The sequence below is a fragment of the Camelus dromedarius genome, chromosome 13, assembly GCF_036321535.1.
Source record: "Camelus dromedarius isolate mCamDro1 chromosome 13, mCamDro1.pat, whole genome shotgun sequence".
Lineage (NCBI taxonomy): Eukaryota > Metazoa > Chordata > Mammalia > Artiodactyla > Camelidae > Camelus > Camelus dromedarius.
Window position 1 is genome coordinate 530482 of NC_087448.1, and position 25276 is coordinate 555757.

The 25276-nt window shown below is 58.3% G+C and overlaps 1 protein-coding gene across 4 annotated transcripts; it reads left to right on the top strand.

The window, feature by feature from the left end:
- Positions 1-1693: 1693 nt before the first annotated feature.
- On the top strand, positions 1694-25093 carry GRTP1 (growth hormone regulated TBC protein 1). Of its 4 annotated transcripts, XM_064492932.1 has the most exons (8): positions 1704-1848; positions 2088-2239; positions 10063-10221; positions 12832-12956; positions 15126-15222; positions 20954-21126; positions 21199-21384; positions 24841-25093. In XM_064492932.1, the coding sequence occupies exons 1-8, from the start codon at positions 1802-1804 to the stop codon at positions 24928-24930; spliced, it is 1029 nt and encodes a 342-aa protein (XP_064349002.1). In that variant the 5' UTR covers positions 1704-1801; the 3' UTR covers positions 24931-25093. The 4 variants fall into 4 exon arrangements, 3 of the variants coding, with proteins under 3 accessions (XP_064349003.1, XP_064349004.1, XP_064349002.1); XR_010383546.1 differs by lacking the exons at positions 20954-21126; positions 21199-21384; positions 24841-25093 and adding exons at positions 18499-19209; positions 20455-20513 and having other exon boundaries at positions 1694-1848; XM_064492934.1 differs by lacking the exon at positions 10063-10221 and having other exon boundaries at positions 1703-1848.
- The last annotated feature ends 183 nt before the right edge of the window (positions 25094-25276 follow it).

A 25276-nucleotide genomic window follows, 5' to 3' on the forward strand; every position in this document is an offset into this window, starting at 1 on the left:
CGTGAGGAGGGCTTGGGGTCATGCCCAGTGGAGCGCTCCGTTTCTCACAGTCCTCTGGGGTTGGAGAAACATGGAAGTGGACAGGCAGGCGTCCCCAGTTTAGGGGCAGGCGTGTTCCCCAAACTACTGTCCAGATGGAACATTCCTGAAAAACCAACGTTTAGGACCAGGCAGGGTCACAATAGCCCAGGCAGACTGCAGTGGATGCTGGCAACACTGTTTCCACCACATCCAGCTACGGTCCATAGTTACCCGTCTGGAGAAGGTGCACCTGGAGTCCCAGAAACACACTTCCCCCAGGGGGCCGGGCCCTGGTGGAGCAGGCTGCCAGCACAGGGATGTCTGCAGGGGCGGCGTCTTTCTGACTTGCCAGATTTGCCTACTGTTCTGAATGCATTTTTTAAAAGGACGCTTGGGATGTGGAGGGCTGAGGCTACAAAGCTACCTTATAACTTAAAGAACCTTCAAGCTCCTCTTCCCAACATTTCCAAAGCAAAATTCAAAACACAGTTTGGGCAAATTTTAGACAGCCTCCCAAATGCAGGAAGCAGTCTAGACACGTTTTCACGCCACGACAGTGAGACAGTAAGACGTCAAAACGGTGTAGTGGAGAACAGGGATGGAAGGAGACAAGGTTCATCACCAGGGCTGCCCGCAGTAACGGGGGACGGTGGCCACGGAAACGTAGTAACTTTCACGCTTTTGTTTGGGGTTCCCCTCCAAGTAAAAGGCACAGAAGGCTGTGGTCACGTTTCTGTTCAGTCGCGGGCGTCACCCAGAGTTGACTCAAGCTCCTAAGGGTCCTGAACAAAAGTGGGAAGAGGCAGGAGGAGCAGGGGCCACGCCTCTGGCTGCTGCCTCCTGAGGGGAGCAGAACAGACGCCTGGGATGTTAACCCCAAGTCACCGCGATGTTAACCCCAAGTCACCGCGCGGCCCACCGCCAACCTGCTGGGCAGGAGTAGCCCGCGCTCCCAACACTGTGGCTCCTGGCAAGGCTGCAGTTTCCCAAGGCCTGGCTCCCGGTTGGAGGTTGGAGGGAGGTGCCCGCAGAGGGCCCGGGTTGGGGGGGGGGGCAGGAGGGAACAGGGCAGACTTCCCTGGGGGGAGGCGCGGTGCAGGGATTAAGAGTCCTTATTTTTTATGTTGTTCCCAGGTCTGAAGTGTGGGCTGAAGGACAGCAAATAAACAATAAGACGATCTTTTTCTGCAAAAAGAACATTAAAATAGCAGTCATAGGTCAGAACTCTGGCCTTTGGGCCCGCGGGGCACTGGGCTCTGAAGGCCAAAGAAGAGTCCAGATTGACTTATCTCGAAGCTCCAGGCGCGGGAGGCCCGGAGGCCCGGGGGCCCGGAGGCCTGGGGGTGGGGGGTGGGGGACGGTACTCGCCGCACCTGTCAGGCCAGCCTTGCCGGGCTGGGTCTGCAATCCCGCCTCCGAGTTTCCCCATCTCGCCCCCGGGTCCTCCACCCCCACCCCGTGCCTCCTCCCTCCTGGCCTCCGGCCGGGTGGCCTGCAGGGCGGCGGCCCCTCCCTGGCTCCCTGCTCCAGCAGCTCGCGACTCGCCTTGCGCAGGGGCCGCGAGAGCAGGTGCAGCCCCGCCCTCCCCTCCCCTTCCCCTCCCCTCCCCCTCCCCTCCCCCTCCCCTCACATTCCCACTCCTCCCCGCCCCGCCCCCGCCCCAGCCCCGCCTCCCGGCGCCCGCGGCCCGGCGGAAGGACGCGAGCGGCCCCGAATCCTGGGAGGTGGATTTGGCACCCCCGGCCCCGCGGCCCCGGCACCCCGTTCCGCCCCTCCGAGCATGGAGTCCGCGGCGCGCACGCAGGCGGCGCGGGACCGCGTCCCCAGGTAGGCGCGCCGGGCCGGGGCGCCCTGGGCCAGCCGGGGTGCGGGTGCGGGTGCGGGTGCGGGTTTGGTGGTGCCGGCGCCTGCGCGCCCCGAGGCTGCGGTCCGCCGCCGCATCCTGCGCCCGGGGAGGGGCCCCGCGCCCCCACGCCCCCACGCTGGGGGCGGCTGTCGGCGCAGGGCCCACGTGCACGCGGAACTTCACTCTGGGCCGCCGGCCTCCTCCTCTTTCTGCGCCGTAGGATTGATCCGTACGGGTTTGAAAGGCCTGAAGACTTTGACTATGCAGCTTACGAAGAGTTCTTCTCCGCTTACCTGGTGGTGCTCACCAGAAGAGCCATAAAATGGTCCAAACTTCTAAAGGGAGGGGGCGGTGTCCAGAAGAGCATGACAGGTGAGTTCGGAGCCTGGTCCATCAGGCGCTCAGCAAGTCTCCGACTGACGGGCTCCAGGGGTCAGAGCCTGGCCCTACGGGTAGTTACGAACCCCGACCAGAGTCTCAGGCTGGCGCGTGTCCGGTGCGGGCGCACAGGCGAGGTCCATGCACTGTCGACGTGAGGGGTGCCCTTTCTTCTCTTCGAGTTGGGCCTGCTCGTCCTTAGGGACAGACAGCAGCCATGCTTCTTTCCAGAAGGAGACTGAGTTCCTGCACCTTAAAATGGGCCTGGCCTGGAATCCCCACTTCTGGACCAAGCTCTCCCTGCCCCCACCTCTCGCCAGGTCCTTCCCCAGCCCCAGGCTGTGCCCTCACAGCCTTCAGGTGTGGACCCCAGTGCCAACTCCACGGGCCTCCCCTCCTGGAACCCCCTCCTGTCTCTCCACAACCCTAGACCCCTTCCCCTCCTGGCCGACTCTCCCCTCCCTCCCGGACTCTCAGGCTGTGTGGATCCTTTTCTTTACTTTGTTTCCCCTACTCGGTGAATTGTCTGGGTCTTTGCTTCCGTGTTAGTGGAATGAATGAATGAAGTTGTCCCCCAGCTGCAGAGGTGCCTGCTGCTCAGTGGTAGTGCACGTGCTAGGGTGCATGAGGTCCTGGGCTCAGTCCCCAATACCTCCTTAAAAAAACAAAATCGACTGGTTTTTTTGTTTGTTTTAGAAAGTTACGTACGAGTGCATAATTTATGAGTGTGATGGGACATGTAATCACATTAAAGATGTGACGTGACACTGAGCTTCCTTCCCAGGCCCCAGGGTCTGGGGGTGACCTCCGGCGACTGTCCTGTGCGCCCCCCATCACACGTGTGTGCCCTCGGGGTGAAGTGTGCTTTGATGCAGGAGAGGGGAAATGGAGCAGGATGCTGGGGGCCTCCTGGGACAGACTCTCCCCTGTACCCTCTGCTGCAGCTCCTCCGAACGACCCAGGTCATAGTATCTCATGCAGATTTCTGGAGTTTTTCAGGTGCTCAAAACCACCACCAAATGGAAGAAATTAACTATTTGATGATCATGAGCACATGGCCCCCAGACCTTCTGGATCCTAAGGTTTGATCACCGTCAACCCATCCAAAAATTGTGCACAGCTGATCACAGACCCGGGGACGCCCCTCCCTCAGCCTGCCTCTAGAAGTGCTCAGCTGAAACCCTGCGGGCAGTTTGGGGCTTTTGGGGCATGAGCCACCCGTTTCCCTTGCTCAGCCCTGCAGTAAACCTTTCTCTGCTCCAAACCCCTGCATTTTGGTTGGTTTGGCCTCACGGTGCGGCAGGCTTGAGAACGCGCCTTCAGTAACAGTTTTGGCGAAGCCAGCACAGGAGTCTCTGCCTGCAGGTCGCCCCAGCCGGGCCAGGCCTCCCCTGGGTCCCAGCAGCTGCAGGGCTCACTTTGCTCCAGGGAACTGGGAGAGACTCTCCCTGATGGCCAGCTGCCCCGGCACGAGGCTGTGTGGATCTAGGAGACGTCTGCGGTCCACACTTGGTGTCCGGGGGTGAGTGGCTCCAGCTCACGCAGGCTGGGAGTCTCCATCCATCTGGGCTCACTCCTCCCAGGGAAGTCAGCTGCTCTGGGTCCGTTGTCTTTCGGGAGCTGGGCCGTCTGTTTGGACGCCTCGTCTGGGAGTGGAAGTAGAGGTTTTAGACGATACCGTCTCTGTCTGTGTGACCATAGCTTATTTGCTGTTTGTGTTTTTGTGTGTGTGGCTTTGGGGTGAGCCACTCCAGCTTGCGCAGGATGGAAGCTTCTACCCGCTTCACCTGGACTCCTTCCCTGCTGGGCATTGGGTCATTCTGGGCTCACTGGGAGCCAGGCCACACTGGAGGCCTCCGGGGAGTGGAAGTGGGGTTTTTGGGCTGCTCCGCGCCTGGTCTTTTGTGGGACCGTGTTTGTCGCTCGCGCTTGTGTGTGTGTGTGTGTGTTTGTGTGTGTGAGAGAGAGAGCGAGAGAGAGAGTGCGAGTGAGTGAGTGAGCAAGCGAGCGCCAACTGAGGTGTCTTTGGTGAGTGCTGGGGCTCGGGTGTGGTGACACCAGGGTACCCTTCCCTCCTGCGTTGGTCGGGGCTTCCCTTTTCTGGCCTTGGTCTTCCGTTTGGCTTCGTCTTTGGGGCATTGTTTGGGTTCTCGCCTTCTAGGGGCTAGGGAGCCGCGCTCCTGAGAGGCTGTTCTGAATTGTTGTCTGCTTGGTGGTTGACAGCCTCCCCTGTGAGTAATTAAGTACGGACGATCAGAGCTGTTTCATCTCACAGTAACTCTGGGGTGTGTTTTACAGAACTGGGAGATCTTCAGCTCTGCTCCCTTAAATGTTTTATCGTTACTGTGTGTGGATGCAGTGCTCCCTGAGATCTGGAGAACAGTGGCCCGTAATGGTTCTGCTACTGTATCAAAGTGGGCCTTTTGCAGTTTGGTTTTTATCTGGGGGGTGTGTACGTGTGTGTATGCGAGTGTCTTGGTGCCTGAGTCCAAATCCTGTCCTCATCCTGGTTTTGCCAAAAGTGAGGCACGTGGATGTGAGATCTACATTGTCTAGTACTGTTGTTTCATTAAACTGAAGTGGACATCTGGGGACTGGAAAAAAAAATCCCTGGACATAGGCAGGCTGACTGGGTTTTGTAGAAGCAGGTAGAGGGTGAACTGCATGTCTCATCCTGTGCCTTTGAGATGGACAGTCTCCCTGAGCCCACAGGGAAGAAAAGAGGGGTTTCAACTCAGGCCGGAAACACTGAGATCTGTGATACTGCCTATCTTTATACAAAAAACAAAAAACAAAATCCAGCCCACTTGTGGATGAGTTCTATTTAACTGACCTTAAAGTAAGTGCTTACAAGTTAAATAGTTCCAAGTGCAAAGGAAGCGAGACCGAACAGGTTTCAGGTTCATGTGATCAGGGAAATATTCAATATTGAATTGGTGCTTGATGTTAAAGCTAGCTTAAGCTTGTTGCTGTGATCAACACGGAAATGTCTTTTTGTACCTAGGCTTCTGTGGCTGAGTTTGTCAGCAGGAAGAAAAAATTAACTACCGTGGTATGATGGAAATTCTTGTAAGTAAGTTAAATGCAGATGAGATAAGAGCTCCTGGGTGAGCCCTGTAGGAATAATTACGTTTTAGGAAAGTCTGCTTTGCAATGATCTCTCCCCAGGGCGAGGGTGTAGCTCAGTGGTAGCTCCCGGTACCTCCATAATAAATAAGTAAATAAATCTAATTACCCCCCAAAAGGGAATAAATAAACCCAGTTATCCCCCCTAAAACCCAGAATAATCTCTCCAGATATTTGGTGACTTGAAGTTCTAGAGTTGTGCTAAATTAAGTTAAATGCTGGAAGTTTACTGAACAGCAGAAAGCTAGGTCATCGCCAAGCAAAATACTGACACATTCTCTAGAAATTAAGGTTCTTAAGAACCAGGGATTCTAACGTAAATATGTAACTGAAGCTACTGGAGCTAATGGGGGAAATACTTTAATGTGCAGTGGGAAAGTAGGGTGTATGTTTTAAGTAAAAAAACCAGATGGCGTGAGGGGTGGAATTGCACTTTGTCACGGGGGAAGACGTGCTTTGGTCCTAGAGCTGGTTGTTTCTGGACGGAAAAAAATAAGGGGCAAACTAATGTGGAAACAGAAAGTTCGTGGAAAGGAGCCCTGACAAAGGAGCTCTGTGCGTGGTCAGGCTGAGATTAGATTAAACCTAACTGGGTAAGTAGATTTTGTTACTAAAATTGGGCGGGTGCGGGGCCAGGTCTGATTCCTCTCTCAGACAACAGGTTTACTCGGAATGCTTCTGATAGCAGATTCTGTGAAACTTTTTGGTATTTTTTGACAAACTTCCTATCAAATGCAAATTCAACTTCTTTTGACTTCAGCTAACTTCGGGAAGCTTCAGAGGGCCCCCGAGACACCTCAGAGAACTACGCTAACCGAACGAGGCCTGGCTGGCGTGTCGGGTTGCAGGGGAAGCATTGTCACAGGAGTGATGAGCCTCCTCACGCCGCATGGACGCGTGTTATCAACACAGACGTTCTGGAAATTGTATGTCCTGGTGTTGGGCTGTCAGTCATTCTGGCTGATGTCTTGGACTGTGTCTGTCACAGCAGCTTGATTTAAGCTTCTTTGTCGAGAGCGTTGTAATCAGGTCTCTGCCTCGCCTCGTGGGTCTGCCATTCATACCCAGTTAGGCTCACGCTTTGCCGAGCCGCTTCGTCTTCAGGGTGATTCATAAAAAGGATTTTTTGACAAGCGCAGGTTTCTTTTAAGTCATGCTGCTGAGCTGGGTGGGACACTTGAGATGTCTGTTGAGAAGTAATTTCATAGAACGATTGGTAAAAGGGATTGATTGCATAGGATTGAGCGAACTGACGAATGTGGTGGTGGTTCTTTGGTCCTGAGACTTTGCTGGCTTTTAGTCTGCTTTCTAACTGGACTGTTTACCAAACGTCTGGCTCCCTGGCAATAGTGCCCCCAGGGTTTGGGATGGGAAGAGAACCCTCTGACGCAGTTGTCGCCGAGGGTGGCTGACGACTCACGACGTGTAGCAGTGCTTGCTCTGTGTCTGCTGCTACAAGTACGCGTACGGTGCTTGCTAGCAGTTGGGCACGAGTGGTCAGACGGACGGCCCGTAAAGTGCTTCCCCTTAACACACCCCCGAGCCTGTTCACGGTGTCTGATTAGTTCCCCCGACGTGGAGAACTGGAGGCCCAGCGCTGAGGGACGTGATCTGACCCCGGGGCGGGAGCCACCCCCCAGCATCGAGGCACAGATGCTTTGATCATCAGTCCTTTCTGCTGAAGGACTTGTGATCAGGAAGCGAGATGATGGGGAAGCCTGCACACGTGGAGGTGTGGGGAGTCGTTCTGGCTCATGGCTGGCGTGACTTGAACTTCACTGACCGAAGTGGCTGTTTTATGGCCTTTGGGACACACATCGCACGTCTGCTTTGGCCTTGAGGGAGTGCATGTGAGTCAAAGAGGAGTGGCCGTGGCTCAGACGTTGAAGGTAAACTAGGTGGTCATTGTGCACGTGATTTTGGACACATTCCTGTGTTGAGAACACGGATTTTCTGAGCTGTGTCAGACTCAGGAGACCACCAGCCATTTTCAAAGCCTTGTCTGCTGGCAGCTGCAACCTTGTGACCTCTTGTAACCATCACATTTTTAGACAATAAAATTGTTTTGGATCAGATATTGCAGGAAGAAGGAGGCAGGAGCAGTGGCCGGTGCTCCCTGCTGTGTGTGCATTAACCCCACATCAGAAGTTAAAACCCACTCAGATGAAAGCAGGCTGCAAGCTCCCCCCGCCCCCGCCCAGGGCCAGGCTTTCAGGCTCGCTCTCCTGAGCTCCTCAGGGAATGAGATCTTAATCACAGAAGACTGGGATCCTGGGCTTGGAGCTCGGGAGTATTTCCAACTCGGTGGCCAGATTGAGGTTGGACTGCGCCCTGTTTCAGCAGGAAGTAGCCAGAGCGGTCGTCACCCTGTTCCCGGAACGACTTGGGGCTGAGACGGGACTGGAGCGTGAAACCGAGTGCCCCTGCCGAGCTGTGATGGACCTGAGAGGGCGGTCGGGCATAAACCGGGGTGGACGCGTTGTCCCAGAGACAGGGATCCAGCCTTTCCTGCCAGGTGTCGCAGGCTGCGCGCGGTGTAGGCAGGGTGTGGCGTCCCGGGGAGAGGAGGTGGCCCGGCGTGGGCAGTGAGAGCCAGGGAGCCCCGTCCTGGAGCCCGGCAGGCACACCTGGGCGAGCCCTCTGAGCCGCCTCCTTGGCTGCGTCTTGCTTGCTTGGCCCTGCTGTGTGTTTCTCTGTTGTGAGAGGACTTTCCTCCGTGCCTCCTGTCTTAACGCCTCCAGGAACGCGATTGTCTGCAAATCGTGGCATCGGGCGAGTCTTCAGATGACAGCTACAGCGTCCCCGGATGTTGCTACTGTGGATACGATGTTTTCTTTCTTTTGGGGCGGATGAACAGCAGCAGCTCAGGACGGCTTGCTGTCAGCCCTCAGCCTGTGAGCCCCCGGCCCCTGCTCCTCCTGCCGTGCGTGTCGTCTCCTCCCCGGTGGCGGGGGGGTTAGCGCCCTCCACGGTCAGATGAAATTGCAGAAACGCATTTTCAAGGGCAAATACTTTAAAAAACTGGGAATTTGCTTAACTTTGTTGCGGCAGACAGCTAGAAGTTAATTCCCTGGGGTCTAGCTTCTCTTTAAGGAAATTCCCGACTGTTTTTGCCACGTACTTCGCACTTCTCCGAGTGTCAGTGCTGGTCCCTGGGTTAGCCCCGCCCTGGGCAGGTGCCAGTCTCTCAGGGCAGGAGGCTGTTCTCTTTCTCTTCCAAAGAAGCGCAGTCAGCTCAGATGACAGACAGCGAAGCACCAGAGCCTTCACGTGTGCCGCCGGTGCCGTTACAGCCCGCGGGGGGTGCGGGCCGCAGAGCGGGCCATGTGGTGTGTGTGTGTGAGAGAGAGAGAGAGAGAGGCTGGGGGGTCGGGGGTGACGGGGGTGGGACGGAGGTCTGCTCAGGGTCTGGGCTGGTGACTCGCGGCACAGAGCGTCTGACTCCAGGGTGAGGGGCGTAACTATTTCGCTCTTTCGTATATATATTTATTTAATTTGCAGTGAAATTTGCTCTTACTGGCGTATAATTCTGTAAGTTTAGACAAGCATGCGGTCTCGTAATCCCCGCCGCAAGCGAAGCTCAGGACAGTCACCTTCAGGATTGTGCGATCGTGTTTACTGGGCGTCCTGGGGTGGCTGAGCTGCAGGCCGGGGACCCGAGAAGGCCAGGGTGTGGGCGGTGTCCCTCTGCATTTATTTGGGCCGTCTTTGACTTCCCTCTGCAGGTGCCGTGTTCGACGTGCACCGAGGTGTTTCCCCTTTTATTCCTGGTGCTGTTGTAAGTGATGCGACGCTCCATGGCTTTGTCAGGTGTGTGCGTGGAGTTGCTGTCAGCGTTGTCCCTCCCGAGATGGGACCCACCTGGCCCTTCGCTGTTCAGCAGAGGATGATTCATCCATTCAGGGCATTCCTGGTCGCGTGGACCACTGAGGTCTCATGTAAATCGTTCTAAGGTGGAGGGATGGTCAGACTGATTGACTGCTGCCTTTGGTAGACTGAAAAACGAAGCAGAGCTCAGACTTTCCATGTTCCCAAAACAGTACGAGCAGGCCGAGTGCATGGAGGTGTCCTGGCCAAGACGTTGCGCTCCGATGCGCTTGTCAGCTGGCGGAGACAGCTACTCCAGTTTGCCTTTCCTGTCGGTGGGCGGCGTTCAGGTCCTTCCTCTGGGCTCCCTCACCTTCCCCGCGTCATTCTGCAAGCATCTGGTGTGCGTCCCCGGCCCCCGCCTTCCAGGAGGCGGCAGGTGCATGAGGCAGGGCCTCCAGGGCCCTACGTCTCAGGGTGCTCACGGGCAGACGAGCGAAGGACATGGGTCTCCTTGGATCCGACTTAATCAGGTTTTATTGCTAGTGCTTTTCTTGACTGTAACCTAGGACATCGTTCCCGTGATTTTTTTCTGTTAAATTCAGCTGGTGTATCAGCTGGTGGCTGCCCCGTCTCTGTGTCTGCCCCGTCCGGCCGGGCTGGGGGCAGAGGTCCGGGCTGGGGAAGGCTGCTGCCCGCGCTCAGGGCAGAATTCCATAATGTGCGCACGTATCAGTGCGGGAAGAGATGCATAAAGTTTTGCATTTTTTTACATCTGATTTACTGATTTTGGTGAAGCGAGAGCCACTTGCCCCGGGGCCTCTCCCTGTGGTCTGTCCGTCTGTCCGTCTGTCGGTCTGAAGCTGCCCCTGTCTCCGCTGCAGTGAAGCGTTATATCCGGAAGGGCATCCCGCTGGAGCACCGGGCCCGCGTCTGGATGGGGGTGAGTGGTGCCCAGGCCCAGATGGACCAGAACCCCGGCTACTACCAGCGTCTTCTCGAGGGAGAAAGGGACGACCGGCTGGAGGAGGCCATCAGGACAGGTGACCAATGCGTGCTGGACGGCGGCAGCTGGGCAGGAGGAGCAGGGTGGGCGGCGGCCGCGGAGGAGTGTGTCTGCGCCCGGGTGAGGGCGTGATGTGGGTGAGGAGACTTGAACGCGGTTGAAGGTGCAGCAGCTGAGCTCACTTTTCTCAAAGGAGAATCAAGACAGGCATTGGTGGGGGCAGCGTTGTAACTGATCCAGCACGTGTTTGGGTGTCTAGCCAGGTGGGAAGGACAATGGTGCTTCCTCGTGAGGGATCCCATCCAGGAAGGCGAGGAGGCCGCCGAGCGGGCAGGCACAGGAGGACGCGGGGGCCTGTGGGCTCAGGCCTGGCGGCACACGCACCACAGCCTCGCCACGGCTCTCTTTACGTCAAACTCTGGGCGTCTCAGGATGCTTGTAATTTTGTCTTTTAACTTATTTTCCCTCCAGTTTCCTCAGTAGTCATGTAGGGTTAGGGTTGCAGTTCAAAATGCCCAAAAAATGTGTGGCCTAAATTGAATAATGAGGTTTTTAGGAAATACATCTGCCTTCCTGATTTTCTCAACAGCTTTTGAGAAGCACAAATTTAAACACAAAACATTTAATTTTTAAAAATTCAATTCCTTTACATTTCTGAGGGATTGGACTAACTGGTGAGAGAGGAGTGTGTCCCCAGTGCAGGGCATGGCGTCTCAGAGCCCCGGGGCTGGAGCCAGTGCGGGAGCGGGGCCCGGTGAGCCTGGCAGCTGCATCCCGGCCACACCACCCGGCCCCAGGTCTCAGCGTGGGGGACCGCCCTGCAGGCCCAGAGATACCGACCAGGCTGGGAAGAGACTGTAGGTCCAAGGGAAGTCCGACCACGTCAGGTACAATGGTATTGCTGTTTGTCTGGAACGTGAGTTTTAAAGGCTCTGTTTAGTGCCAGAGCTTTTGATTGATTTTCTTATTATGGTGAATTGCACATAACATAAAACTTACCATTTTGTCTTTCCAAACTGAACATCTGTCCCCGCTAAACACCCTCCCCCCACCTTCCCCCGGGCCCTGGCCCCACCATCTACTCTGGTCTCTATGAATTTGACTCCTCTGGGGACCTCGTGCGAGTGGAATCACAAATTATCTGACTTTGAGACTGGCTTCTCTCACTGATCGAAACATCCCCAAGCTTCGCACACGTGGCAGCTGGTGTCAGACTGCGCTTCCTCCTCCAGGCCGCGCGGGGTCTGCTGCCTGCTCGCAGCCCGGCTAGTTCATCCGCCAGCTGTCAGCGGACACTGGGGTTGCGTCCACCTTGCAGTGGGTATGAAGGATGCCACTGCGTGAACACGGGTGGACGCGTTCTCTTCCAGACTCTGTTTTCAATTGGGTGCGCAGACGGGGAGTTGCGGGGCCACGTGGTGCCCCGAGGCTGTCCTTTGAGGGGTCTGCGTCCGTCGTTTTATGGGGCCGGTGGAGCATAGACTGGACATCCCTCCACATCTGCCTCCACGGTGGGGAGAGTGGGAGAGAGATTTCAGAACACGTGAAAAACTTCTGATAATAAAGGTACTATGTAGGAATGAGTACAGCGGTCACTCTAGCCTGAATTAGTGAGAAACTCATTTCCCCCTGACCGATTCCAGTTTTTGGAATGTTTGGAATTTCAGGGAAAAAAACTGAAAAACAAGGTGCTTTGAGGCACTAAAGGGAACTACTCTGCTCAGATCTTGTTTTTTATGGGCAGATGGAGGCCTGAGGCCAGAGTCCATGCAGCTGCGTGGAGACCTCACTGCTATAAAATGAAGCAGAGGCTGAGTTTCGCAGGCACGGGGTGGGGGTGTCGTGGGCACCCCCTCAGAGAGGGGGCATCTCGCGATCGAGGGAGCTGGTGCTTCCCTCCGGGTCTGGGTGTGTGTCCGTGGGTCCCAGTGCCGCACCCAGCACCGCAGCGAACACCACTCCTCCGATCCAGGCGGGGTCAGGAGATCCAGGGGACGCGATCGTGTCAGGTGACACATGGCCCCCAGAGGGTCACGTAACGCAGCTCGAAGTCTGGCGTCCGGCCAGTGGGAGGTGTGCGGGGTGGCCGGGCTGGGCGGGGGGCCTGGGGCCAGGACATGGTGTCTGAAGAGCGGGAAGGGGCCGACCGGGGACCCTCCTGCCGACAGAAGCCGGCAGGGATGAGTTTATTTAGAGCTGAGTTTTCTGCGTTGTCTGTTTATCTCTGAGAGCGAACCTCCCAGTGTTCTGCCACCTCCTGTTTTCAATCTTCAGAATCCATAAAACTTTCCAAAGTTTTATGCAAACCATTTACCTGTCATGCTCGGTCCTGGCACTCAGCCTCCTCCCCAGCCAAGAGGAGGGTGTGGGGAGAGGGAGGAGACGCTGGTGCACGCACAGCCCAGCCTCAGCTCAGAGAAGCCCCGTCTGTCGTTGCTGGTTTGAGAGGAGGGGGTGCTGGGGCCAGGTGTGGGTCCCCGGGCCACAGCTGTCGTGGGCCAGGGGTCCAGAGGGTGCGGCCGCTGCCCTCGATGGTGCAGGGGCCGGAACCCCCTGGGTCACTCAGGCGCGGCTCGCCCCGGGGCCGGTGTCACAGCGCAGACTGTGTTCCACCCTGAGCAGCCCTGTGCCCTGGGTCTCCCTGCAGACATGAACAGGACCTTCCCAGACAACGTGAAGTTCCGGAAGGGTGCTGACCCCTGCCTGCAGAGGACCCTGTACAACGTGCTGCTGGCTTACGGGCACCACAACCGCGACGTGGGGTACTGCCAGGTGAGCCTGGGCGCCCCCAGCCCAGCGGGCGTCCTCCACCGCTGGCCGTTCCTTCCCTCCCGGGCTGGGACTCACCTGTCTCCCAGTGAGAGAAGCAGCAGGACTTCTGCCTTTGGGTCTCCCTGCGTCAGAGCACAGGGAGGGGTGTGGTGGGAGGTGAGCTCGGTCTGCTTACTGGACACAGGTGACCAGGCCTGTCACCTCGGTGCCAACAGTGTGTGTGCACGTCTGTGTCTGTGTCTGCGTGTGTCTGTGAGTGTGCGTCTATATGCACGTGTCAGTTTCGACAGGCTTGTGTGTGTGTGTGCCCATCTGTGTGTGTCAGTCTGTCTGCGTGTGTGCGTGCCAGGCTGCCCTCGGGTCTGTTTCTGGAAGCTGGATCTGCCTGCAGCGGGAGGTGACTGTGGCCCTGCTTCCCACCTGCCGCGAGGGGCTGACCATGAGGTCGCGGAGTCCTTTTTCATTCCTCCCGAAGGCGATCACTCCGGAGCATGGAAGGAACACTTGTTCACAGCCCGGAAGCAAGAGGAGCCGGGGCCCGGGACAGCTGGAGCCGTGCCTGCTGGGGGCCATGCCGTCCGCCCCCTGAGCCCTGGGGGCCGCCAGGCTCCAGGCAGGGCGCTTTCCCACCGTCCGAGGCTCCCTGTGCCCCCCGGAGCGGAGGCTTGGCTAGAGGTTTCCTGAGAGGTCACCTCCCGTCCTGGGGAGGCTCACAAAGTCCAGACAATCAGGAGGCCGGGTTCCAGCAAGCCTTGGACAGATGTCTGTTTGGAGCTGCCCCACGTGGCCGGCGTGTACGGGGCCCTCGGCTCCGGGGTAGGGGGATGGTGGGGAAGGCGGGTGGTTCTGAAAAGACTGGCGGCAAAGGAGCGCAGGGCCGCTGCCTGGACCTGTCTGAGCCATCGGTGGCCTGTGTCGTCTGGAGGCTGTTCCCGTGGGCGGTGCCTGCAGGCCAGACGCAGCTGAGAGGCCTGGTCTTCCTGGAGGGAATTCGGTCACAGTCGGCTTTTGTCACTGTCCCTGACTTACTGTCCTGGGACAAGAACTGGGCCTTCAGGAGTTGGGGAGGCCGGATGGAGACACTGTCCTTAGATTACTCTAATTACTCTTCCTGTGGGTTTTAAAATAGTTTAAAAAGTTTTAATGTTAGCCTGATGCCAAAGCTGTCCTGGCTTTGGGAAAACATATGGGTGCACACGCACGCACATGCAACACACGCACATGCAACACACGCACACACACACAGTCACACATGCAGATGGACGCACACACACACAACACAGTCACGTGTGCACACACGCACACCTACACACATGGGCATGCACACACGCACACACGTGTGCACTTCCTGTGACTGTCGTCTCTCAGTCCCGGGGCAGCAGTCTGAGGTCAGGTGTTGGCCGGCTGGTCCCTCGGGCCCTCCCCCGGCTGCCAGTGTCTCCTGGTGTCCTCGGCGCGTCCCTCCGGACTCCACCTCATCTTCACGTGGCCTCCGCCCCAGGTCTGCTGTCTCTGGATCCAGCTATGTCATGCTGGCTGATAAAAGCTGGATTTTCCCCTATTCCTAGAGAAATACGTATTTGTTTCAGAAGATACAGACACGCAAAAAAGAAGTGGAAGTCATCCGAAACCCAGGCACCTGAAAGCGACACTTGCTCTGTCGTTAAGCCCCCCCACCCCCAGTTTCTTCCCCTGGTCTACGCGCTTCTCCCAGCCCGGAGTCGTGTACTTCGTCTGTTTTGGCTAAGCCCACCCTTTGCTCGTGTGCGCTGTGAACTTCCCAAAACGGTCTCCATCGCAGGAGTGCACGCCGCTCTGGGATCTTGGGAAACATGCCCGTTGGTGCAGGCTCCCCTCTGGTGTGGACGTTCAGGCTGCTGGCAGGTGTTGGGGGAGTTCAGGGAGAGCAGCCGGTGGTGGTGTTTCACTGCACAGTTACTTCGTTGGAGCCCCCGGGCTTAGGGCTCCAGGGCCAGAGGCACCAAGAGGGCCGCGTGCGTCACTAGACGGCAGAGTCTTCACCTCTGAATCTCCACGCGGAGGGGGCTCCAGAATCCTGCAGGGTTTAGGGAAGAGCCAGGGAAATGGAAAGTTAGCAGTGAGCCGCCAAGGTTCTGGTGGGGGTTTAAAACGCGACGTGAGTCTCTTTTCTGCCTTTCCTGCTTTCAGGGGATGAATTTTGTAGCGGGGTACCTGATCCTGATGACAGACAGCGAGGAGGAGTCCTTCTGGCTGCTGGACGCTCTTGTCGGAAGCATTCTGCCAGGTACGTCGGCCCCACTGGGAGCCTCTCTCCGTCTGCTTTCTGGGGTGCCCGAAACGGTTCAGCCGACCAGTCAAGGCTGAACCTAATGCGGTGGCTTGTCTGAGAGTTGAGGGGCACGTCTTCCTGTGTTAGCGGAAAAGCAGAGAAGCATCAGGGGGGCTCCCGGGCTCAGGGCCGGCGCGGTCCGCCTGCTCTCAGCCTGTGCCCTCCGTGGGGGGACCGCGGGGCTCTTCGCGGCTCCTGGTGAGCAGACCGCGGGTGGGCCGCTGGGCTTCTGTGGACTTTTGTTCCCTGGCTCGCAGGGGGCCGTCAGCGCACGGTAACTGTCAGCAGCACCGTTACTGTTCTCGGGCTGAGAATCGTTCCTCTCATTCATTTCTCCCTTTCCGTTTATTCATGAATATTAATTGTTTTAATCACAAGTTAATTAACAAACAACCAGCCGCCACTTTTTGTGATGCACCGTGCAGACTGTGAGTGGCCGAGTCGGGTCCCTTTGGGATGAGAAGTGGCCGGAGTCGTCTTGAGGGGGACAGGATGTGGGCGGGTGTGACCTCTGCCCCCAGCAGCTGCCACAGTGCTCCTTGATCAGGCAGGGGCAGAGTCCTCGTGACTGCTGGGTGGGGTCCCGGCGGCCCTGGGTCAGTCTTATTTCCTGGGCCTCCTCCTGCCCCGCCCGCGCCTCCCCAGTCGCCTCCCCCCCCGGGTCGGTTGGGGCAGGCTCAGCCCAGGACCACCCAGGAGAGCTGGCCCCATCTCTGGGAGCCCCGTGTGGCAGAGCGCGGAGAGTGCGAGCTCATGGCACGTTTCAGGCTCCAGCTAACGCGCACCTGCCCTCCCCTCTGATCCCTGGCCCAGCTGTGCCATGTAGACCCAGCCACTGAATCCCTTTCACAGAGGACACGTGAGGCCCGGATCCATGGCCGCGAGGCAGAGCCCTGGTTCAGATCTGGGGCTCGGTGTCCCCGGGAGGAGCAGGCCTGGGTGGTGCCACAGAGAGGGGGTCCGCAGAGGCGGAGGGACCCCAGTGCTCCTTGCCCTTGTAGACATTGGAAGGGCTCTGGAGGGGCCACCTGCCCACGGGAACCGGTGGGGAGACGACCAGCCAATGTGGCTTCAGGGAGGCTGGACTGCTGGGGGAGGAGAGCGGGGCCAGGAGGCTCCCCAGCGGGTGGCGACACAGCTGAGTTACGTCAGAGGCTGAGTGGGGGGAACAGCCCTGTCCGTCCTCAATTCCAGGTGCTGTTTGGGGGTTTGGGAGACTTCAGGGAACATCACCCACAAGCCCGCCCCATGGGGTCGGCCCAGCTGCAAGAGACCAAGCCAGGTGGGGCTCTGCGCTCGGAGTGAGGGGCGTGGACGGGCAGACGGCAGGCCCCAGGCGGCCCAGGTTCATTACTCTGGCTCGCTTTTAAGTCAGTGAAACGTCATTTCCGATAGTTATCAGGTTCAGTCAGACCGAACTGCAGTGCAGACAGGTTTTGGTTCAAAAATGGAAGGAAATCTCCAGATGGGAAGTCAGGCCTGCGGGAGGGCGGGGGCGCCGTATCTGCGGGGCGCCCTGGTGGCGGAGGGGCAGCCGTGTGCCCGTCCTCCGAGCTCCGGGCGACCCTGTCGTCTCAGCCCACGGTCAGCTTACATTCAGCTGCTTCCTTCTTAATGGCACCAAAAACGCACAGCTGTGGCCTCGTTCCAGAAGTTCGGAATCACAGCACCGACCGGGGGTGAGCAGTGCCGCTTCTCCGTCCTGCCGTCCGTTGCTCTCCTGCTCGGAGCTGCTCTCTGCCGTGTGTTTCCAGGGCGCTCTCTGCGTTTCCGTGCGCGTACACGTACAAGCACACGAACGACAGAGTGAAAGCAATGACAGAAAACAAAGAACCGATCAGAAAGATGAACTGAGACAAAAGCTGTGTCTTTGGAAAAACTTTGAAAGAAACTGATGAAGAAAAAAACTGGATAAAGTATTTACAAATGGAAAGAGTGCTCTACTCTGAAAACTTGAAGAGATTTTTTACGAATCACAGGAAGAACGTGAGTAAAATGAAGAGACAAAGGGGGTAATTTTGAGGAAGATGCAGCCTGATCCAGCCCGCTGGACGGAGCAGGACGTCCGAGTGGGCACGTGCAGACACGCAGACCCTCGGGAGGTGTGAAGGAGAGGTGATTCCCACGGTTCTTTATAAATCTTGCAGAAAACGGACAAAGGTGAACTCATGACCTCCTTGGGGCGCTGGGATGAGCCCCTGTCCTGCAGGCTGCTAGCAGGCCGACCCCGTGAACACGGGCCCCAGTTACAACGCTGGCACCAGCAGCCGCTCTGGGTTCTGTCTGTGACTTAAAGAGAGTTTGTCCAGGAACACAAGGATGGCTCAGTCCTGTGGAAGGATGGAGGGCAAAGCAAAGCCGAAGGCTGGAAAGGAGAACCCTGGAGGTGTGCCGTGGCGCTGTAGCCGCGGACATGGTGAACTGTTGGGTTGTGGGGGGACAAACAGAATCAAGAGGGTAGAAATGAGTCTGCTGGCCTGTCCCCGGCCAGAACCTGGCACCTGAGATGTACTGATTACTGGGGAGAAGGCTATTCGAAACGTTCTGTGACAGTTCACCGCCTGCAGAAGAAAATAAAATTAGACCCTCATTTCAGGAGGATTCAAGAATACGAAAAAGCAGAACATTGAAACTCAGAAAGTAAGATAGAGGACAGCTTCATGATACAGAGCAGGAAAGTTCTTGAACAAAATTCAGAAAGACATGATTGATTAATCACATTAACGTTAAAAACTAAGTTTGAGACAAGACATCATATGCAAAGTGAAAGGACAAGCTGCTGCTTTGGGGAAGGTGTCTGTGATTCATGTGATGCACATGTAAAGAATTCCTAAAAACCTAGGTAGAAATAGGTCAACAGAGAAGTAGGAACATTATGCCCAGCAGGCAGTTTACAAAAGAGGAGACTGGGTGGCCACCCGTGGGGTGACCGTGGGCTCTGGCGAGCAGGGAGGCCAGATCTCAGCACCGACGCCGGAAGGCAGTCCCTCGGGGCCAGTGACACCCCAATTTCAGAGCAGCTGAAATTGCAGGAAGTTGGTGTTAGAATTGAGGAGGAATCGGAGGCAGGGAGAGAGGAGCGTGTGCAAAGCCACCTCTGCGTGGTCTCCGGCACTGCCTCTTGCGGGGAGCTAGCGTAGCGTCGTGTCTGTCGCCGAGGAGTCGCTCAGACAGGCTCTACCTGAGGGGTTTCACATCTTCCCTCTAATGCCTCTTTTGTCCCGTCCACAGAACACCAGCCAACAGTGTTCAGATGCTGTCATCCGAAAACGGGGTTTGCCTCTTCGGGGGGCTGTCAAGCCAAAAGACACAGCCGAGTCAAAGACGGGGGCAGGGAGGGAAGGAGGTACGATTTGCAGAGTAAGGAGGGCGTGGGTCTTTCCCAAAGCAGTGTCTCCCCGGCAGCCAGACCGGGGCAGGTCCAGGAAGGGGCCGTGCAGAGAGCGCGGCAGAGCACGGGGCAGAGGTCTGCGGAGTCCAGGCTTCAGCTGATTGGAGTCATGAGAGTCAGAAGAGGTCACCATCCTTGCTAGGGTCCAGTTGATCTGGTGGTGAGTGCTCTGAGGGTTTGAAGTCCGCAACCGCTCAAGAAAGGGCTTCAGGCTGGTCTTCCCCTTTGACACAGACCTGGGTGTCCTCACAGCCGGTTCATCATGTCCGACGTGGTTAAGTCCTTGCCCTGGCCTGGCGAGGGCTGTCTGATTTTACCTTCTTTTGTCTCCTTAAAATCGTTAGCTACTGAGCCTGTTCTTCTGCGAGAAGTCAGATCCCAGAATGACTGAGGCACAAAGTGGCTTCTCTGACCTCAGAGCCGTGCCTGTTCTCTTCCTCGGGGTCCCCTGCCCAGACTCGCGGAGAAGCCGCTGGGGCCCGGGCCCTGGCTGCCCGTCCGACACCGGGAGTCCAGCGGGTGCGGCAGCGTCGCTGAATTTTGTGTCAGTAGTAAGTCGGCCCGGGAGCGAGCTGATACATTCCCGTCCTAGAGGGCTGGTCTGACCTGCTTTCCCTTGAAACACCGGAAACGGGTCCTTAATTGCTCCTCACAGAAGTCGCCGGCGCACGTCCGGTGGGCGGAGACTCAGGACGCCATCTCGAGACCTGGGCTCCCCGTGTCCCCATGTGCTGACACAGCTGCTGGGCTGTTGTCAGTGGCTGGCGTCCCCAGGAGAGGCCGACCCGGGCCTGGGGAGCCCGGGCCCGGTCGGGCTGCTGGGTGTGTGTCTGCCGCTGCGCACAAAAGGGGGCGGGGGGGGCGGGGAGGGCGGAGGCCCTGTCAGCGATCCTCCTCGTGACTGCAGCTGGCTCAGGCCTGTGGCCAGCTTGGGGCGTGACCTCCGCAGGGTCTGGAAGCTGCCGTGAGCCTCCCTGTAACGGAGCCCGAGGTGGAGCTGTGCTCGCAGCTCTGCAAACCCCTCGTCTCCCCTGCACGTCACCCGTGGAGCTTCTCCCCCGTGGACCAGACTCCTGAGAAAGGAAAGGGGGCCCAGCGGCTCCACTCGGGAGCGGGAGCGCGAGGAGGCAGGACGAGGGAGCCCCCGGTGCTTCACAGCAAACTGGCTGCCGCTGAGTTATTCCCAGGTTCTTTAGCAGGGCCACAGCTCACTGTGTGTGCACCTGTGAAAACCGGTGACGTGACCCTGATGTCACGTCACTGTCCACAGTGATTCTATTTTCATGAAATTACCTAATAACGAGACCACCCTCTCCCTGTGCCGAGGAGCAGGTGAGATTCCGTGGTTGGCACAGAACGTGTGCTGGATTTTCCCGTTTTACTTACGGAACGTTTATTAGCAGAATTTAAGCATTAAGATTTATTGGAATACGTCGCACGGGCAAGCTGGGAGTTCCTCAGCACAACAGCCGTCCGTCCAACAGGCAGACACGCTGTTGGAAGCGTCAGTCTGAGCTCAGTGTGGCTGGGGCCCAGGCCCTCGGGTGAGAGTTCAAGGTCTTGTGATCTGAGTTCCCATGCCGACCCCCAGGCGGCACCAGCTGAAGTAAAAGGAGTCTCTTCAGATCAAGGCCTCTGCCCTCTTGGGGAACGAAGAGGGGATTTCAGCATTGCCTCTGCCCATGAGAGCGCGTGTGGGGCCCGTGTGGCTGGGGAGGCGCCCTCGCGGCAGCTGCCCGTGCGGGCCCTGCACACGTGGGGACAGGTGTGCGCTGATGGCTCTGTCTGCCCACCAGGTGACCTGCGAGATGGGTCCCAGCCCTCCCCCACCACACACGTGGGTGCGAGGTTCTCAGGGGGAGTCGTGCCCCCAGCTCCACGTGCCGCAGGGGCCTGTCAGAGATGAGGCATCGAAGGCACGAGAAGGCCCAGGCGGTGGGGCCCATTCGCGGCCTGACTCCTGTAGCATTCCTGCTGTCTTCCCCACTGGAGAATAGGACGCCCGACACGGGGTGGTGTGTGTTCTGTGCTGGGGGGGCCAGGACTCTCCGGGTGGGGCCCAGGATGCTTGGGGGCGGGGACACTGGGGGGGTCCCAGGAGTCCCTACCTCCGTGCAGCTGGGCTCTGCCCCACACCCTCCCCCCATTGCCCTCCCCCCATTGTCCTCCTCCTCTGGAAGGGTCCCCGGTGGGGAGGTTCTTCCCCTCCTGGCCCAGAGGGAACAGGGTGGAGGCCGCCAGGCTGTGGCTTGTGGAGCGAGATGCAGGTTCCCGGCTTGTCTCCGCCCCGAGCAGACTACTACAGCCCCTCGATGCTCGGCCTGAAGACGGACCAGGAGGTCCTTGGGGAGCTGGTGAGGACCAGGCTGCCGGCGGTGGCGGCCCTGATGGACCGGCACGGCGTGCCTTGGACCCTGGTCGTGTCGCGCTGGTTCCTCTGCCTGTTCGTGGACGTCCTGCCCGTGGAGGTGAGGGCACCTCCCTCAGGCCAGGGCCGGCCCGGCCGCCGCCGCCAGCTGACCGCGTCTCCCCCTCCACAGACAGTGCTTCGCATCTGGGACTGTCTGTTCAGTGAGGGCTCCAAGGTCATCTTCCGGGTGGCCCTGACCCTCATCAAGCGACACCAGTCCTTCATTCTGGAAGCCAGCAGCTTCACGGACGTTTGTGAGAAGTTCAGGGAGATCACCAAAGGGAGCTTCGTGACCGAATGCCACACCTTCATGCAGGTGAGCGCTGTGTCTGCCGGGCGCCCGGCCCTCAACCTTCCAGGCCCCTCTCCCCTGGGTCCACAGCCAGCGGGCAGACCTCGGTGGTCACCCCGCAGACCAGCCACGGCTTCCCTCCTGCTACCCCGTCAGCCCGGGGACCCCTTCAGTCCCGACTCGGGTGGAAGCAGCAGGATGCAAACCCGTCTGCTCCAGGCCATGGCTCCCCTGGGCCTGGGGTGGCCTCCCCCAGTCCTGGACCCTCCCTGGGCCACGGGCTTGCCTACAGCCCTGTATACAAAGGCACCTCCCCTCTCCTTGGGCCTACAACTGTTGACTCGTCTCCTGGCCCCAGCGGGGTCACACTTGTCCGTCCACCTGGAAGGGCAGCTCCCCGAGACCAGGGCCCCCTGGCTGGGTTGCAGGCCTGGTCCGGGCTGTGCACACAGCTCAGATCACCCAAGTGAATGAGGGGGTGCTGCAGCTGACAGGCCTGCAGATACGGGGGAGGCTGGGCGGGAAGGCGGGTCTTAGGTGGACCAGCGGGAGGAGGGGGCAGGCCCGGGGCTGGGGGACCCTGGCAGGAGGTACTGATGGTCCGTTGTGAGTCTCACCCTCTGTGGGAAAGAGTCGCCCCGACAGCGCCTTGTTTTGAGGGGCCTGGAAGCCCCCTGTCCCTGGGGTGGCAGCCACCTTGCTGAGCCGGTGCCTGCTGGCGGCTCGGACTGGCCTGGGGAGAACCAAGGTGCTGGGGAGAGTCTGGGAGGGTGGGAGGGGGCAGGGCCAGGGGTCTGGGAGCCGCAGGGGCTTGAGGCCACCAGGTCACGTGCATCCTCAGGTGGGCGGGGGCACCGACATTCACCGACCAGCGGCCTGGACAGAGAGGAGGCGGAGGCACCGGGTGAGACGTGTGGGGCGGGAGTGGTGCTGCTCCCTGGGGTGACAGGACATGGTGGAGACATTCAGGCTGGCCGGGGTCTAGGGGTCCTGCCGTCACCGTGCACCGCAGGCGGGATCACAGGCCTCCGCAGACTTGGTTCCTTGTTTACCGTCGGAGACGATAAACCAGGGTTGTTGAGGTTTTTTGTGATGTCAGTCCTGGAAAATGATGGAAAGCGCCAAGTTCTCCCTTTTATGATGGATGTTCCAGAGTCCTTCAGTCGGGCCCTTTCACGAGACTGTTGCCACCGCCCCGAGGGGACCCTGCCCTCCCACAGCCCGGCGAACATCTCCGCTGTCTCTGCGGCTGTGCCGCTTCCGGGTGCCTCATGTGATCCATGACTTCAGTGTCTGGCCTGACTTGGCGCCCTGCTTTCAAGTTCCATCGTGTGCAGCCGGGCGCCCTGCACACTGTCTGTCTGGGGCAGGTCTCAGGTGGGCGGCGGGGCCAGTGCTGGGGCTCCAAGGTGCTCTGGGGCTTGAGGGAGGCACCCAGACCCTGAAGGAGCTGGACAGGTTTGGCCGATCTCCCCACCGGAGATGAAACGCATCTTCACGGCATGGATGTGGCCGTGGCTGTGGTTGTTCAGGTGACAGTTGGGATGTGGCCCCAGTGCAGGGGTCTTGTTTTCTCGTGGTCTCCAGAGTCGCGTATCTTTTTCAGCAGAACCACAGTTCATACATCAAACCTCTGAAATCCTTACAGAACATCCAGAATTTCCTGGAGAATATAATGGCGACCTCGCCCTGCAGCTGAGAGCCACGTGGTGGGAGGAGGACCGCGTGCTGGCCCGGCTCCAGGCTCTGATTGCCTCCCTGAGGTTCACAGACGGGCCTCGTGTGGGAACTCTGCCCTGACCTTAGGTGCTGCGATTATGAATCCACAGGAGAGTTCCAAAGGGAAATTTCTCAGAAAAACAGAATTTTTTGTTAGTGGCCTTGCATTCGGTCTGATCTGTGACCGTGAATGCCTCAGCAGCAGCTGCACAAATGATCACGAAGTTGCGATGCAGGGAGCTTGTCTGCAGGCCACCCGGCGCCTGCTTCTTTCACTGAGAGGTGGTTTGTCTCTTCCTGCCCCTGCTTCTCAAGTCTGGCTTCTTCCTGTCCTTCGTCTGCTCACGATGGCCTGACTGGCTTCGGAGCTGCTGCAGGAGTCAGCCCAAGAACGACACAGGCAGCAAAAGCGGAAACAAACCCAGGACCAAGGGAAGCCGGCCTCGAGGAGGAAACGCAGGGCAGCAGAGGCACTTTGCAGACCGCACAGCAGGTGACCGTCCAGATGGACGGAGACCACAAGTCACCAAGGAGCCAAGTAACCCCGTTTAGAGACGGGCGGAGGGGGGTCCTTCCCAGAGACGCTGCTGTCAGCAGACACGGAAAAGATGTTCAGCATCGCTCGTCATCAGGGAGACGCCGCCCCGCACCTGTCAGAACGGCTGTCGTCAGGAAGACCACAGCCAGCAAACGTGGGCCGGCGTGGACACTGCTGGTGGGGACGTAAACCAGCGCAGCCGCTGTGGAGAGCGGTACAGATGGTCCTCGAGAAACTAGAACTGCCGTGTGACCCAGCATCTTTTCAGGAGTGTATCGAAGGAAGTGAAACCAGGATCTCAAAAGCGATACCAGTGCCCTCTTTCACGGCAGCGTTCAAGGCAGCCAGGACGTGGAAACAACCCACATGCCCGAAGGGGTGGACGGATAAACAACATGTGGTCTCTACATTCAGCCTTAAAAAGGAAGGAAATTCTACACCCGCTGCTACGTGGATGAGCCTTGAGGACATCGTGCTCAGTGATTTGCCACAAAAGGACAAAACCTGTCTGATTCCACTTACTCGAGGCTGCTAGAGGGGCCAGGACCCCAGGGACAGGGAGGTGAGGGTGGGGCCGGAGGCCAGCGCAGGAAGTTCTCCAGCTCTGGTGCCCGGCAGCCTGGCTGTAGTTACCTCCACCGAACCGCACACTTGGAATGGTTCAGGGGCTAAACTGTCTGGTTTTTAGCACAACTGAAAGAATGGAAATTGGACAAGATGTTACCCGATTTCGATTCCAAGGGCTCAGAGCCCTGACTTCAGAATCTGAGGCATTTACTTTATGGATTCGATTCCGTTTTTAAAAGTAGGAAGAGGGACAAGGAACCGTGGGTAAGCGCGCTTCTGCTGTGCAGTCGTGGAGGCTGGAGGAGCCCGGAGCCGAGCCCGCCCTGCCCCAGGCCCTTGGCCCAGAGCGAAGTTCAAGTGCTCGAGGCCGGGGGCCCCCCGGTGCCCCCGCTGAGCTGCCCTCCCACCGCTGAGCACGGCCCCCATGGGCCTGGAGGAAGAGCACAGCCGTCCGGGGGTCTTTCCCACGTTCCGTTCTTCTGTCTCACAGGGTCTAGAGGAAGCAGGTGACCTTTCTTTGCTTGCAGATCGAACTCATCCAGCAGCAGTGGGCCCTGCTGGCCGCGTCCTCTGTCCGTCGGCCGGTCCAGCCCCGGGGCCGCTCAGGTAGGACTTGCTCTGAGTTGGTCTCTAAACTGATTCCGTTTCTGTTCCAGAAAATCTTCTCAGAGCCCGGGCGCCTGTCCGCGGCCAGGATCGCCCGGCTGCGGGAGCGCTGCAGGGCCCGGCTGCTGGCGCGGGGCTGACACCACGGCTGGACGCGCTGGACGCGCTGGACGTTGCTGAACCTCCACCAGGTTTTGAAGGAGCGATTCAAATGTTCCTGTGTAATTAAGTCTTGCCTGTGAGCGATGAAGTGCTACGTTTCTAAAAATTTATTTTTACCTGAGATGTTGGTAACACGTGAAACATGAGACGTGCGTTTGTTACGTCGGCACCCAGAGTGAGTGACGTCTCGGCAGGTGCCGGCAATCAGCGCCCCACGGGCGCCCTGTCCTCTGCGCCGCCGCAGCGCTGACCTCGGGGGCGGGGTTCGTGCTCGCGGTCTCTTGTAGAAAGTAAGTTTTCAGAATGATTTTGAGTCATCGAGCC

Coding starts and splice junctions, on each gene's coding strand:
- GRTP1 (XM_064492932.1), top strand. CDS start 1,802: ATGGAGTCCGCGGCGCGCACGCAGGCGGCGCGGGACCGCGTCCCCAG. Junction 10,222..12,831: donor GGAGGAGGCCATCAGGACAG/GTGACCAATGCG, acceptor GTCTCCCTGCAG/ACATGAACAGGACCTTCCCA. Junction 21,127..21,198: donor TGGACGTCCTGCCCGTGGAG/GTGAGGGCACCT, acceptor CCCCCTCCACAG/ACAGTGCTTCGCATCTGGGA.